A 16780-nucleotide genomic window follows, 5' to 3' on the forward strand; every position below is an offset into this window, starting at 1 on the left:
CTCATTTAGCAGTTTGAGCAAATGAATCTAAAGACTGAAAAGGCTTACAAAATAATGGGAGTGTCCTCCTGCAGTGTGTCTGTGACCTCTTCTCCAAATCGGCTGTTCAGAGCAGAGTAAGGACAGCAGTGGACGAAAGTAGCAGGTGTACGTCAGAAGGAAAATATGTCTTCTTTCTCGTCAGTGCCCCTTTAGCTGGTCATGATATCTTATACTAACAACCTGTCCAAAAGGTCTGTGATTCATGTGTGGTGACCGAAAGTGGGATATTTTATTTGTTTATATGTTGCTTAGCCCCCACGACCCTGAAAAGCATAAGCTGAAGCGAATGGATGGATGGATGGATGGATGTTGCTTAGCACTGATTAGTAGTTTTCTTTATTAGTGTGCTGGACATATACAGTCTATAGATCCTATACATGCTAAGTGCTAACTAAGCTAGCTAGAGTTTCCTCTCCAATCTGTTGTCCAAATATAGTCACTTTTGCTGCTAAAAAAAAACAAAATAGCACGGCGTAATGATCAATTGACTTCAAAAGGCCACACACACATGAATGATGTCACATTGGCCTATGAATCATCTTTTTTACATGTTGTCCAGAGGCTGTGTAGCAGATTTATAATAGCAGGATAAGAATAATTACACAGCTTCAACATGATCCTAACATGATCCTAAGATATGATATATGATAAACACTCTGTGGATTTTAGGCTCCTGAAAACTCCAAATTGAATTTTTTAGTTAGCACACTGAAAGCTATATGCACAGCAGCAGGCTGCAGGTTGGTGTTTGTTTGTGACATAATTAGTGACCAGAGGAAGGAGTGGTCCATCTGCGCTGTAAAGGGGAAGTTAGTTGTGTAGTTCATGCAGCAGTCATACAACCAATGAAAGTTGATACACGAGTATGTCTACACTAGTGTAAGGACGTAGTTAGCTGTTTGTAAAGATTCAAACAACTCAAACTTTTAAGTCCAAAGAAGAGTTAATCATGGTCACACCATAATCGTGGAAAGGAGCAGGGTTCAGTAGTTTCTGCTGGTAAGTATACCCGCTCTGGTTGTTTTTTTTAATGCTGGCCTTGTATGTCTGCTTGTCTGTGTTGAATGAGTGCTGCATCTTGTGGTTTAAGGGAGGGTGTTATGACACTTTGTACAGCAGCTTTAAAAAAGGCAGGCCAGGAAGTGAACTGGGCTGAAGTGGAGCTCTGCAAGACTCAAACCACACTGATGACACAGAGACAGACGAAGGAGCTACACAGCTGACGCGGCAATCCATGGGTAAGTTTCATGAAATATTTCAACAGTTTATCCAAAATGTGTGCAGTATGGGATGTTTTGGCTATTCAAGGTATATGCTAAGGGAAGGCTGCGAGGCTATCAGATCTCTTGAATCAGAATGAGATAGCATCCCACATGCAAGTGCTCAGATAGCTTTCACTAGTTTGTGAGTTCTTATATGTGTTTGTAATTTGGTTTTGAAGGATTCAATCACCGAACCAGAGAGAAAAGATCTATACACATAAAGCATGCAGTGAACTGTGAGGCTTCACATGAGGCTTACAGAGAATTTCTACCTTGGCATGTCTTTTAAATTGTTGGACAATTTTCTGTTGCTCAGATTAACAATTTAATGACTAATGACTGAAATTTTTGTTTCAAGGTTGGTCTCAGTGCCGATAGCCTCCATATAACCCAGACAATCCTGGTACTATACACTTACACAGAGAGAGGAGATATTTTTGACCACCATATTTGACCAGCGGCAGAAAAAATCATATTAGTCAATCCTTCCAAACACCTGACACCACTTCATAAGCAGGAATTCATCACTGATAGCCTATAGCAGTGGAATAACTAAGTCTGACTTTGACAAGGTCACAGGAATTTAGGCCTTACTAGGTACTATTTTTAGGTTTGTATTCAGCCGCTGTTTCCTTTCTGTTTCACCTGTGCTTTGGTTAGGGCTAGGCACCAAAGTCCCACCCCACGTTAAGGTCCTGATGTCATAGTGTGTTGGTAGTCCAAAGGAAGTACCACAGACAGGATAAAAGATGGACGTAGCTACTGTGACATGACCCATTGAGGTCTGAGGTCCAGTTTTTGATAGCTTCCATTGTGGCTATCTTGGTGTTTTGCCGGTGATATGACCAGTGAGGGGCGGATCAGAAGTTGAAATTGCATGCTCATTGGCTAACAGCTTGTCAATCATTAGTCATTAGACAGCATACTCTGAATATTCCTTCTTTTGTAAAAGTTATCATTTATAAAATAAACAGTATATTTTACTGGTTATGTAGGTAGATACTTTCATCTCCCCTCCTGTATTTTCTAAGGGCTCACTGTATTTTCTTTGGTGCAACCCTCCTTTTTATCCAGCCTTGGAAGTAGCGCTAGGAGTACACTGCCTTTTGACCCCTTGAAACTGTGTTTGCCTCTTGTGTGGCACTTCTTGTGCCTTAAACTGTGGATCTTTGGTGTGTTAGGCAAATGTGTTAACTACTACAACTGAGGCTAAAAACGGAAAGTGCTTCCAGAGGTCAAACCTAAGGGTCGATTTTGCATTGACTTCTATAGGGACAAAGTCTTTTTGCAACCACGCGTGTGGCTGCAAAAGCTGGTGATTAAAAAGAATGGCACTTCCACAATGGCTTCATTTCAAAGCTACATTAATCTTTTATACTGTCTGTCGATGCTGTTAAGAGCTTTGTTGTTGTCTGCTGTCACTAGGTGCCAGTATCAAAAATATATGGAACAGCTGTTTTTTATGGGCTACACATGTTCATATTTGGGCTATGGTTTGTCTTTTAGCAAAGCCTCTGACACAAAGAAGTTAAAATATTCAAAGAAATTCTTATAGTGAAGTGAAACTAAGTGTTCAAAAAAGCCGAAATTCCACTGTATCTACTGTTTGTGATTCATTTTTAGCTCATCCAGCCATAGACATTATGAGCTCAGTCCCTGGCAATGCGTCTGTTGTCTGTCCATCCACAAGGTTGCAAAATGTAATCAGTGTTTCCTCCTAAAACATTGGTCAGAAATTAATTAAACTTAAGTCCTTTTCCATTGGTACCTACTCAGCTTTGTTCAACGCGACAGGAGGCGGTACAACTCCCCTCGACTTGTTTTCTGTTACAGTTGAGGGCCACCTAATGCGCATGAGGTCGTTACAGCAATGCGGCCTAGCATCTCATGACGTAATTAGTATGCAGCATGAATGGCACAACAAAGGTGGACGGCGAGGTAACGATTATACCTTCTTCTTGGTCTGTGGCTTATTGCCAGACTCAGGGATCACTGACTTGTTTTTTGTTGCCATTTCCCTCATTGCTGCGTTTCAAAAATGGTGATTTTGATTTTTGGGAAGGAGATGCACTGATGACTCATCAAGTGATGCCACTGACCAGCCAATCATGGCATGCAGTCTGTTGATGCCTTGGATCGCTTGGATCCCTGGCAGAGTAGGCACTAAAAAAGTACTTGGTACCAGATACTATGACCTAACAGAAAACCACAGAGATGATGAGCCGATCCGAATAGGTACTAATGGAAAATGGGATTTACACTCGGTGATAACCTAATAAGGCTTCACCCAACTTCCATTCAAGGTCAAGATCACGTTTGTTGCTTAGCCTATCTTTGATGGGGGAGTTTTGTTTTTTTTTGTATTTCTTCCTCTAAATGTCAAACTCTACTGTTGTTCCCTTTCCTCTTCAAGATAACTTTTCAATGAGTCAGTGTTTTAACCCTAACCCTAACTGCTGCTTGGTCTTTTTGGCTCTATGTATTTCTGAATAGAGCTACATAAATAAACATCAACGCAACACCAGAAATTCAAGGTAAATGCATGCATGTATTCTCACTATACTTAAATTTAGTCTATAGGTCAAAATTGTGAAGGTGGTGAGTTTCTATACACATACAAGCATGCAGCAAAGTGTGAGGCTTCACATCTTGCAGAGAATTTCTACCGTGGTATTTCTTTTAAATTGTACAATTTTCTGTTGCCCAAATTAACAATTCACTGACTAATGACTGAAGTTTTTGTTTCAAGGTTGGTTTCATATGTCTGTAGGTCATAATTGTGAAGGTGGGATGTCTCTATTTATCCCATAAACAAGGTCACTTTTGGAGCTTAGATCAGTTACAAAGTATCTGGTTCTTTGACAACAGTTGAAGATCTGAAATTTTCAAGGCAGAAGTTACATTAAAAAAAAAAAAATATGAATTATATTTTGTGTATTGTGTTGTTTAACTCGGAGCAGTCATAGTTAACAAATAGAGGAACAAAGTATTTTAAGATTTGTGCCTCAGACTGTTGACTACGCTGTTCTAATAGCCCCCAAGAGCCATGATTCTTATAGTATTTAGAGATCAAAAGTCCAGAAATACTTGTAGTATAAAGACTTTTTAATGTATTCATACCAACTGTATGAAAGATAGCTAGTTAGCTCAACAACTGCTTTATATTTTTCATTTATAGGTGCTATGATAAAGACATTCCTTTCTGTAGCCTTGCTAAAGACATAATTTCTTATGAAAACAAGCAACATAGAGGCTCGATTAGTTCCATAGTTCCACAGAGGCACATTGATACACTTTCTGTAATAATTGAACTCGTGTGGCTCTGAACAGTGCTAAATCTTGAATGACATACAGTTCAATAACAGCCCCGAAACACTTCCTTTTTTGGTGCTGACATACTATATTGTATTGTCATATTGCTCATGATTACGTCTCGGCATTTAGCCTCAAAAATCACTAACCTAGCAGCTAACTTTAGCCTCCAGTAGAGTATTTTAACATGCTGCCATGCATTTAATTTCATTTATTTATTTATTTCACACTTGGTACAACAGATCAAACAAACCAACCACACTTTCTATCAATAAAGCACTACAACCATGTGTGAAAAGGAGCAGGAAGAAGAAAATATTCTTATTACATGCATGCACTGCATGTAAAAGCAATCCATCTTCTTCGGTCCGAACAGACTGTTTCCGTGCTTTCCACCAAAACCTGTTCAAACTGATAATAAATACAAATGTTGGTGAAGTTTTACTTGTTCTAACTTAAAATACAGGAACATGCACGTAGCCGTGTGAAGTAATTTGACACAGACTCTTGATTGAACTTTGTGCAGCCTTTATGCAGCCTGTACCAAAAATAAAAACTCTACGTGCTAATGTGTAGCATCTGCTTACACAAATTACAGTAAGACAGAAGTGCTTTAGCCCAGAATCATATTATTAATATTCTGTAGCCATTTCCCTTACAGAACAGAAAACATCCTCATAAGCGTTTCTGCAATGACTCATATTTCCCAGTCCTACTGAGATGTAACTAAAGCTGCATGTTTGATCCATCATTTACTCTCCTGTTAATATTAAGTCAGTTTACTGTTTACTCCCATGTCTGTTTGAAGCCATGCTAACTGTGCGGGTGGTAGTGCCACAGTGGGGTTAAAGCAAAGCGTGGTTCAGTTTTTAAGTCTTTTCTGAGTTTTTATAGAATAGTCTGGGTTAGAAAATGTTATAAAATGTCTTTATGCTTTGAATGACAGTGTTTGAAGTGCTGTTTTATGTGGAGTCATGTAAAACCACAGTCTAGCCATATGTGACTTAAAATAATAGAATATTTTCTTAAGATTCTTTCTAACAAGAATGTTTCTATCGATTCATTTGTTTAGTGCTACAGTTAATCTGCTGCATAACCTTCAAAAAGGATCAGATTTTTGTCCATCTTTTTTGCTCTTCAGGGCTGTTTCTGCAGCAGTGGTATACTGGCACTGAACATACATATTTCATCATAGGTTTTGCAGACCAAGTCAGTCAGTCTGTCACCTTTAGCTCCTCCTTCTGTGATTAACTGGATCTACTGGGTCATAAACTGTAGTTACAAGATATGAATGAGAGGGAGTTTGAGCTTTAGCAGCAGAGCTTTGTAAATGTGTGATATCTGTGATAAAGGGCAATGCACTATGGTACGCGTAGTTTAACCACCGCTGTTGTCTCTATAGTCAAACTCAAGCGACAGTGCAGTACTTTTACAGTCAGAAGATGTTTTTCATTATATGTCCATCATTATCTACAATGCAACACTACATCCATTTTCCACTGAGTTTTTTAACATGACATAGTTCAGTCTATTTCTCTTAAAGAATTTTATTTATTCTTTTTTTCACAGGGGTTGGCGCATTAGCGTGGCTAATATAATTGTTGAATGTAAATATATGTATATTTTAAACATTATAGACTTTGATTTTATTGTAATTTTCCAATTATTATTCGGTGTATTGGAATTTAGCACAGTGACCCATGACTTACAGCTCTAGGATCCCTGAGTCACACTTAAGGCCCCAAAATGATGATGGAAATAGCTCAAGTTCCAGAAATCTTGAAAACCATATTTGTAAACCATAGATCATGTTGGAATATCTGTCATAGATGAGGAAACATATATGTATGGTAAACACCAATAGAGAAACACCAGTTGCGAAACCACTTGGTCGCTTGACAGTTAACATATTATTTAAGAATATAACAGATATATTTTCTTTTAGCTTTCCCTTTACAGTTAAATTTACGCAGCACAGTAAATGGGCTTACATATCCTTTCCATATATACTAGATAAGGCAGAATAAGGTTAGGAATAGGTAACTGGCTAACCAGGTTAGCAGAGGATTCCTTTTTTGTAGTTTTGGCTGAGAAGTGTCGTGCAGCGCCAGCATGACAAGAACTGGTTCTAATCACCTTTCTGAACCACTGGTGACATCATCAGTACTTTACACTGGTATCAAGTATAGGTCACTAGTCATTGTCTGACTCAAATACAGTAAAAGCAGCAGCCATCCTCAAGTTTCATTGGTTGTTTTCCTTTGTGAGTTTTGCTTTGACCCATTTCAGTTGTGTTTTTTGCTGTCAAGCAAAGCCCTCGTGGTTTCAGACTCAGTGCAACAGGGACCAGCAGTCCCCACTTGCACGAATATAAAATGTCACCACATGCCTTTCACAGTGAGCAACAGTACTGCTACAGCCTTGCAAGTCATTCTGTTTGGCTCATACCGTACAGTGAGTTTGGTCAGCTGTTACATGCTGCTGCAGGTTGTGTGGTTAACCTGCATGCTTGGTACATCAGTGAAGGTCTGAAACTAATGCAGCAAAAAAATCCTGTCACTTTTTCCATCTTCATTTTTATTTATTGCTCGTATTCTAGTTAAACCAGTATCTTCCTATAAAGATGTGCATAGGGCTTTTAAAGGCACTGGTCATAAATTGCTTATAGCAAATTTAATGCCTAAATTTAATGCTTAGCTAACTTCCTGGAAAAGGGAAACAACTGGCAGGTCAGCGCTCAATATTTTGACTTGATTTTTATTTAAATAAAGTGGAAGAACTGGTGATGAGGCATTTTGAGCATGCTGGTATGCACCACATCAGAGTATTTCTTCTGAATGTTCTTCCTCAGATGCTTTGGGGCACTACATCAGTAGTCCGTGTTTCACAGTGTTCCCCCTTTTAGGGTAAAAACCAAATCCCCTGGCATGCAGCCTTCTAACTGTGGCCTCTTTAACTGAAAACTCCTGAAATCTGCACCCTTAATGTATAAAAAGTTGGTGTCAGTATAAAACATGAATTGCGGTCTGCGGCAAAATTACAGCACGGTCAGCATAAGTGGTATGAAAAGAACTTTTAGGAAGAGATCTGAAAATAGCAGCTGCACTTAACCAGAGCTACAAACTAAATTAGCTGAGGCTTTATTGACATATGAGGAAGGAACAAAATAAGGAACACTTACATCATACATCAGATCTTGCTGATCCTCTTTGAGTTGAAAATCTTTATTGATATACACTGTGTATTTTTTTTCTAGACAAACATGGTAACAAGGTTGGAAACCAACATCAGCAGATATTTGATTTTCACTGCTTGAGATACATTGCCAGAAGAAAAAAAAAGGAACAATAACAAAAAATTTCAGATGTTATTTGTGATATTGACATCGAAATGTTAATATCACGTGATACAAGAGTGCTCAGCCATTGAAACCCAGACCATAAAGGTCCCAGTGCACAGTTTTTGTGCTGATTTTAATCTCAGGGAGGCTTAAAGCTCAAAGCAGTTACTGGGTCAGCAGAGCGTTGGTGACATTTACACACTTAAGAGGCCCTGCTCTGTAATTTTACATGGCCTGTCACTAATGTTTGTATAGGCCGACTGAATGGCTAGATGCTGGATTGCTGTGGCAATGAGACTGAAAACACCTGAATTCAAAGATTAAGAGGTTTGGTGTACATACTTTCATATTCAGTGTAATTCGTCCTTTTGTTTCAAGTTTAATATTTTGTTTTTCACTATAAAGCAACAGCACTGTCACTGCAATTTGTCCACTCTGTTCATTGAGGAGGAGAGCTATGCAGATTACACAAATACAAGGAAATACATGTTTTTACACCTGAAATGGCACTTTCAGCATTAAGTAGCACCTTAAGTGTCCATTTCAAAGAAGGCCTTTTCTAACGTTACGTTCAAAGAAGTGGTGCAGACATCACACCTCAAAGCTGCCAACCAGCACACGACTGTACAGTACAGTCCCCTTGGTTAAACTTCAGCAGCAACATGAAAGCTGTTTTGTACCAAATATGTTCACACTTTAGATGATCTGGGTATACATAAACAATTTCTTGCTTATTTACATGTACTAACAACTGTCTCTGGATTAGACTTACAGTGAAAAAGGTAGTTCTGAAGCATATATATATATATAAAATATAAAAACATGCAAATTGTTTTACTAGCTGTGATCCAACTTGTGTGAAAAGGAGTGGTTTTTTTTGTTTGTTTTTCTGTCAGCAGATGGCCTCATCATCTGTGTGCATAAACAGTTGATCATCTGAGACTTCAGACTAACTGATATGATGACCGCGTAACCTTAGCCGCCCCTTTTTGGGATGGGAACTTGACAATAGTACAGACATTACACAAGGAGTGGCATTATTTTTAGCTTCCTCTTTTTAGGGTGTATGACAGCTTTGATAGCAAACCTATTTCAGTGTCTGGTAGAGGAACAGATTAAGATCATATTTTATAGCATCCTCATAAAAAAAAGACAAAAATTCCCCAACATAGTGTGACCTCTTCTTTAACTCGTTGATTTGCAGTCTTGCTCTGGGGCTTCTCACTTTGACATCGTGCTAACAAGCTGCTTGCTACGTGTTCGATTTGCAACTGATGCAGCTGCTATGATGGGCAGATATGGCCATGATACATGTAAGGAGCATCCTAACCTAATCACAAAGTGCAACCTGATACATTCACTTGCAGGACACTTTATTAGGTATACCAAAGTAGTAAAGGGTTGGAGTTCCCTTTGCTGGAAGCGTTCCTCAGAAAGTTTGATCCATACTGACATGATAGCGTCAGACACAGTTACTGCAGATTTGTCGGCTGCACATCAATAATGCGAATCTCCTGTGCCAGTGTGAATTGCAGTGGGTAACAAATACACTAACATGCTTCAGAGTACACAGGCTCATGTTTGGTCCTGAATCAACACCCAACAAACCTCACCCAAGTGATATGACACACTCTAGTGGGTTTTTATTTTCTCACATTTTTGTATTCAGATATATTACAGAACAACTCACTGAACCCTTGATTGAGCCCAGCCTAATATACTTGTAAGTGACTTGTGGCAGCTTGAAGTAATGACAGAAAAGGGGACAGAAGAGGAGGGAAAAGCTGATAGTGGAAACACAAATGCTAATACAAAACTAGGAAATGTACAACTGATACGAGACGTAAAGGAAAAATGTTTAAAGAGAAACTGATACAGGGCTAGTCATTTTTTAGAGGAATGACTTAAATAGTTCAGTTCTTTTTGCAATATGAACTCACTTCCAAGTAGTGTACAGGAGGAGTATGGTGGTTTTAGACATCATGGTGCTTCCTGTGTGTTCACGGTAGTATGTTGGGGGGGGGGGAAAGAAGTCAGAGAGCTGTCGTCTGGTGAGGTTTGTGGATTTAAAAAGAGGTGAACTTTCCAGACTTCTGTAGCCTATGATATAAAAGTTATTTTAGTGAACTAAAATACAAGGCTCAACCCAGCCTTGTAAAAAAATAAAGAAAATTCAAACTAAACTAAAATATAGACTATTGTTTTTATGTTCGTCTTTAAAATTTGTGAACACAATAAGCACGAGAACGTATTGAGGAAGCAAATGTTTAGTGAGACTGAGAAAGTCTGGGTTTAGGATAGAGATGCCTGCTCTAGTTTTAAGCTTCAAACTAAAAGTTAGGGCTGGGTCAACTGACCCTGAACCACCCTGTAGCTTCAGTGCTACAAGCTCCGGCTGCTCGGGGGACTTCCCATGATGCACTGAGCCTTTTTCCTCCAAAGATCTCTTTTCTCACTCTCACCAGTATTTTGTGTTTCATTGTCAGTTTCTCTGTGCTTCTCTTTCCGCTCATCTTTTCCCTCACTTCCCAGTCGGTTGTAGCGCATTGGCTTCTAGTGGCAATCTCGTCCCCACCATCACCAAGTTTTTGCTGATGTATTCTAAGCCATGTCTGATTGACTGGTTTATTGTCTCTGTCTAATATTTTGGGGTCTAGATCAGGGATGTCAGACTCATTTTGCAGTGCAATTGCAACACTATGGATATATACTCAACAGTAAATAGAAAAAACGATCTGTCAGCACGACTCTTGGAGAAATACCTGTGTAAAATAAAGAAACAGTTCTGGTAGCTTGTTGCCCAGTCTAATAGACCCTGTGCACGAGAAAATGCTAACTTCCTGGTTTGAGACCGGATGTGGGGTTGTGCATTTCCGGTAGCTTTACTTTGCGGTCAATCGCTACTGCAAAGATATACTCCACAATCATGTCCAAAACTCGAAAACGGAAAGATCGCGTTAAGTTACAAAGAGTAGAAGGTGGGAACACTCACCGCTGTTGTGTCATAAACAATCTAATGATCAATTTTGACATCTAAAGAGTTTAGATCGATCAGTTGTTTACATCACTCAACACAAGCAGAACTGCATCACTGCAGCAGAAGCCACATCGTCCACATTCAGAAGCACATCTCTGTATAGTGACTGGTCTTATGATTTAAACAGGCAAATGTTCAGCATTCAAACTACAGGTGAAGAATAGTCAAACCAGATGTTTCCCCGTTATGTCGAGATCAGCTAGTCAAGTACACACCTACACAGCATGTTAACAAACCGTGAAAAAAAGCCACACAAAAAATGAATGATTGCTGGTAAGGGTTTCTATACATTAGTATGTACGAAGGGTATGTTGTGACTTACCTTCAAAATTACAGTGGTCCCTCGCTATAACGTGGTTCACCTTTCACCTCGCTGTTTCACGGATTTTTTAGTGCAAGTTTGCGTGCTTTTTTTCTTTTTACATCACATTGTGTCCTGCATCCTGATCGCTGCAGACGATCTCCTCCGTGACGTCTCTCCTGTACAGTACAGAATCGCTGCATCGATCGCTAGCAGTGTGACTCTGAAGTGCAGTACTGTATGTCCACGATGTCCACCAAATGTTTTGCTTCGTCAAAAAATAAAATTGGCTACTTGATTTCACCTATCGCTGGTTATTTCTAGAACATAACACCTGCGATAAACGAGGGACAGCTGAGAAATATAACATTTGAATCTCTTTTGCCCTGAGGCGCGGGGAAAAAATATTGACAAGTCGATGAACATCATTTACAGATATATTGGGTAAATGCCCAAGACATCTATAGAAATGTAAATTGCCGCTTGATTCATTCATTTGCTTAACTTGTTTTGGAGCGTAAACAGGGCGCGAATAGGACACCGGAAACAAAGCTCCCCACAGGAGTTTCCGCACCGGAAGTAGCATATGCTAACGTGCACATAGTCAATTCACAGAGAATAACCTTTTTGTTGTTGTTGACCCGTATTTTTAAAGATCAAAATTTATGCCCTCCTTCACTTTTTAAAAAAACGTCTATTAGACTGGATTCCAGTCTAATAGACATCATTAAAACTGAGTTGAAAGACATTATCAGTGACAAATTTATGCACTGCAACACTCATAGAACACTCGTTCTTCAAGCTTTCTGCCTAAGCTTATCTGTTTTATTTAGGCCTTCTTAGTCTTTTATAAAGTGCCCACAGGTCGGTTTTAAGAGTCAAAAGGAAGTTAGGGTCTCTTAGAATTACTACACACTAGAAAGTATCACCTGTAACCTCACAGAGGAACGGCTCTGTTTCAGTGTGTGTTTTCAGATGCATTCGTGTGTCTGCGTCCATGTGCTTGACCTCTGAATTGTTCCAGTCCTGTGCGACGGAAAGTCCCCAGGCTTCTTTCACAGGAGCTGGGTGTCCAAGTGTGTGAGCTATGTGTTTGCAGAAGTGTGGGCTACAAGCGGCAGCCTATCGCATGCTGTCTTTGAGGAAGCAGGAAGGAACATGCTGAAAGTAGTCAGCCAATGAGGTGCCAGAGCTGAAGGAGGAGCCCCCCTCAGGAAACGCTTGGTGGAGTATCAGGGGTTCAGATCATCAACAGACTTCCTAATCGACACAGCTGATTGTTCTCTCTGCTCATCTATCCATTTCTTTCATTATTTTTTGTTTTTTCTTTCTTCGTTAACACCTTTCTCCAGTTCCATTCATCTGCATTCTGTTTTCATGCTTCCACCCATAACAACTCTTATGATTTTGAATCTGACTCGATTCTTTCTACTTTGAGTCCATTCAACCGTATATCCGTCTCTCCACGTGGGTTGAAAATTATGGTGGTATATTATCCTGTACTGCCGCTGTCATGTCCGCCGACATGTCTGCTCCTTCGGTAAAGAAGAAGAAGTCGTTTGCACGGAGCTCCAAACCAAGCACCAGGATGTGTATTCGGGAACAAAGGGACATCATGTAAGTTCAGACATTATCCTCACTGCTGGGTCTGACACAGCTTTTCTGGTATCTTTATTTTTTCACTGAACACGTCCTCACCAGCCTGAGTTTGGTGATCAGCTCTGAGACTCGTTTGAGGTAGTGACTATCTCATTAGTTGGTTTTTGTGTTTATCAAGTGGCAGATATCTGGTATTTAGTGGTTCTTTTGAATGATCTTGAGTATCATCGGTGGTCTCAGGTGTGCAAAACCACGCAAGTAAGAGTGAGGTTTGTACCATCTTCACTGGCTGCTGTTTGATCTGGTTGTCACAATAATCTAACTAATGGAATTTGAACTTGCGTTCTCTGCTGCCTGAAATGTGTAAACAGCAAATTTAAGATTTCCTAAGTGAAGTGCAACATTTCAGACTAAAGTACTGAGAAAAGTTAAAATCTTGTTTAGAAGTCGGAAAGTCAAAAGCGAACATCTACATTTCTCACACTGCATTTGAAACAGATGAATTTTACAACTTTTCAATAAAACGGACATTAACTTGGCTTATTTCGAGCGATATTTATGAGGGAGTGAAAGTAGTACATATTGCACTTTTAGCACTCCTTGTCCCCATGCAGTCAAAAAAAAAACAGCATGGCAAGAGTATCAAGTAAATACTGGACAAACAAGATGTTTTAATTAATAAATAAAACGATCAGGAATAAAAAAAATAGCACTGATGTAATATTTTTTCCAGTAAAGCAAAAAGAAAAGATGTGAGAGAGCGTATGTTTGCACTCAGGAGCAGTGAGACTAGATATGATGTAACCAAGTTACAAAATACCATGACAGTACACGGCACATTAGGTCATGTCTTATTCACGCGCTGAGCTTTAGTAGGTATATTTCACAAGGTGAATGACAGACTTTACCCACTGAAGCTGTGGATATGTGTCCAGGATGTAAACAGCAAGAAAAAAGAAACACTTCCAAGTTCCAAAAAACTGAGTCACATTTTTGACAGATAGATGCTAATTCAAGATGAAAGGTCCACAGTGAGTGGCATTATTTGAAGAGTGATATATTAATGTATGAAAGCATTTTACCTGCTTCTCTGTTAGTAAGTTTTGTAAGGAGATTGGGGAGAGCAAGTTCTTCATTTTCATAATTTCACTTCTTGGAGACCTGAGCAGTTATTTTTGCATCTGAGATGTCTAGAGGTTGAACATTGCAAAACAAGCAAAAAATGCAGTCATCTGTTTTTGGTGTTTTAAAATTCACAAAACCTCAAAAACACATGTGTTTTGATGCACCTGGTTATGGCAATAGTGAGACAGGTGTGTCACTCTCAACTTAGCATTTTTAACATGCAACCTGGGTGCATTTTTCTCAAAAGGGAGGTTTCTCCTGAGGCTAGCTGAGTAGTTTTTTTTGTGAAAGTAACCATCCTGACTAAAACTACAACCTCAGGACACGGACATCTGCGCCCACCATATCTCCAGCCTTCTAACACGAGCTTCGCAGGAAATGAAACTGTTCTCGCTCTGCGGCCACCATAGCTGTGGCTCCAACACCAAAGGAAACTTTATTCGTAACAGGGGGGACATAGGAACATTTGACAAACCAACATTATCGTAAAACTATAAGAAACAAAAAGCAGTTCAGTACCCCACAGCTGAAGTTAACTACAATGTACACAAGTACACAGCGTTTCCAAAACACATGTTCTCATTCAGGACAGACAGAAAGCATCTGTGAGACCAACAGAAATGATTTTGAAGGGAACATGTTTTAATTTAAGGTTACCAGCAGAGCTTGATTTGGTTTCCAAACACAGGTGGTGGTGCAAAAAAACAAAAAAATAATCTGTGCTATAATAAGTATAACTTGCTTCAGTGCTCTATCGGGATTAGGAATTCAAGATTTGCGACTCTTTGTCGACATTATGCAAGCATAATGACATTAAGACAAAACTTCCTCTTAAATAATTAACTTAAATAACCAATAAATATCCTAACATAATTAGAAATCCAAGATGCAATATATATTATTAATGTATTACATGTATGAGAGGCACTCATTCAAAAGGAGAGATCGATATTAAACCTTTTGTTCGCAAAGGTTAAAACTTCACCAAAATTCCAGTATAAGATGATTAAGAATTATTATGAACTGTGAATTATCCCATATGGAAAAGAAATAGTAAAAACTTACATGATTTACTCATGAAAGTGGCCACTTTCTCATTACTTTCATATATTTTTTTAGTAAGTATACAAAACATACAAGTTTCATTATATAATTTTTCAAGGGATCTTATATCTGTTTTCACTCTTGTATGCTTTTCATACAAGTTTCATACTAGACAGATAAAAACTTTATAAGATTTATATATATCTTTTCCATATGGGATGCAAAGCTACTTGAGTCCAAGAGTATGAAAACACAGCTAGAAATGGTGGTATCGTTATCATAAAATTTAGTATATAACAAAAATACAACATAGACAGTTGGGAATACTTTGTCGAGAGAGGACTGATTTACATAACATTATGCAGGAGCAACCAGTAACAGGGCTGAGCTACTGTAAAAGTTCTCAGTCATAACAAACACAAGTCATCAGTTATAAATCACACCTAGTGTGTTTGTGAGACTGTAAACTCTAAGAGAATGCATAAGAGATGAAGAGAAACAGGAGGGTGCAGACACACAGAGGTGAGGCTGAAAGCACGTAGGTGTGAGGCTTTAAAATGAAACTTTCATGCCAACTTTCTTCAAAAACCAAAGTCAAAGCAGGAATGTTGTTGTTGCACACTGAGGGGACAGAGGAAGAACGAAGCATGCAAAGTGTAATGTAAGTACTTGTATTTCCTGAGTATTTGCATCCAAAAAATAGCCTGAATTCGTTACAAAAACTGGGCTAGCTGTATCTATTGCTTTCACCTCTAAAAACAGGCGATCGATACTTTGCCAATGGCCCATGTTTGCTTTTAAAAAAGAATTTTATACGGTAAATTAAACCAAGTCTGTTAGCTTTGGTGATTTGATTCCTCAGAGAAAAATCCACTTTATTTGTCAGTGGAGATAAGCTTCCATGACGGTCATCAGCTGGGACCTCGGTATTTCCTCAGCAAGGTTTGCGTTAGAAAGAGAGAGAACGAGGAGACATTTACGGGAAATGAGTTCTCATTTTTCGACCCCTGCGTTGTGGGGGGAGGGTGGGCATGCAGTCAGACGGCAGAATCTCAATCCTATCTCTCTTCCTTCCTTTCATCCGGTGTACCTTTCTCTTCACCGCTTTTTCTTTTTTTGCTAAATTACAGTTTGTAATTTGTTACAAACGGCTACTGTAGGATTTTTACACTTTGAATCTTTCCAACTGAAGACTTAGACTGTGTGTTTGTGTGCATCAGTCAGAGAGGAATCCTTCCTGCAGCCGTTACAGAAGTGTGACGATGGTGTAGTTCCTGTTGAGTGGCACTGCCATATTTGGACACAGGAAGGAGTGATGCAGGTAGAGAAAGAGGACCTGCTTTTTACTATTTCAGCTTTCTATGAGCCCATCGCTGCAGGTGTGTGTGTGGAGAGCAAAAGACTTGTTTCTGTTTCTCTTCTGCTTTTCCAATTTTCCGTGTTAATAAAAAACCAAACAGTCCTACACACCGGTGGTCACTTGTTCTCTGAATTCATTTTACATTAAAAACCGAGGAGATGATACTGGAAAGGCCAGACATTTCCACAAGCTACAGTGCCAAAATTATACACAAAGTATTGCTTTTTGAAAGCTAAAGCTGTTCTAATTCTCAAACATATAAATCCAACTAGTTTTAATGTTTAACCTGCAGGTACAGGTCTCACACTATAGAGCACTGTAGAGTTTTTTTTAGCAACTTCTTGACAGTGGTTGTGCA

The 16780-nt window shown here is 39.1% G+C and overlaps 1 protein-coding gene across 6 annotated transcripts in view; it reads left to right on the plus strand.

Annotated features, from left to right (window-relative positions):
- The first annotated feature begins 892 nt into the window (after positions 1 to 892).
- sh3bp2 (SH3-domain binding protein 2) overlaps positions 893 to 16780 on the plus strand; it is a 29523-nt gene continuing 13635 nt past the window's right edge. For 2 of the 6 annotated variants that reach the window (XM_005921676.3, XM_005921678.3), the window contains exon 1: positions 11834 to 12911. In XM_005921676.3, coding sequence (XP_005921738.1) covers positions 12808 to 12911 — 104 coding nt within the window. In that variant the 5' untranslated portion in view covers positions 11834 to 12807. Of the gene's footprint in view, positions 1281 to 11833; positions 12912 to 15197; positions 15724 to 16780 lie in introns of those variants that run through there. The other 4 variants (XM_042220590.1, XM_042220591.1, XM_005921680.3 and 1 more) reach the window with 4 other exon arrangements.

This window comes from Haplochromis burtoni, unplaced genomic scaffold, assembly GCF_018398535.1.
Source record: "Haplochromis burtoni strain Fernald_Lab_line unplaced genomic scaffold, NCSU_Asbu1 Contig_51, whole genome shotgun sequence".
NCBI classification, from domain to species: Eukaryota; Metazoa; Chordata; class Actinopteri; order Cichliformes; family Cichlidae; genus Haplochromis; species Haplochromis burtoni.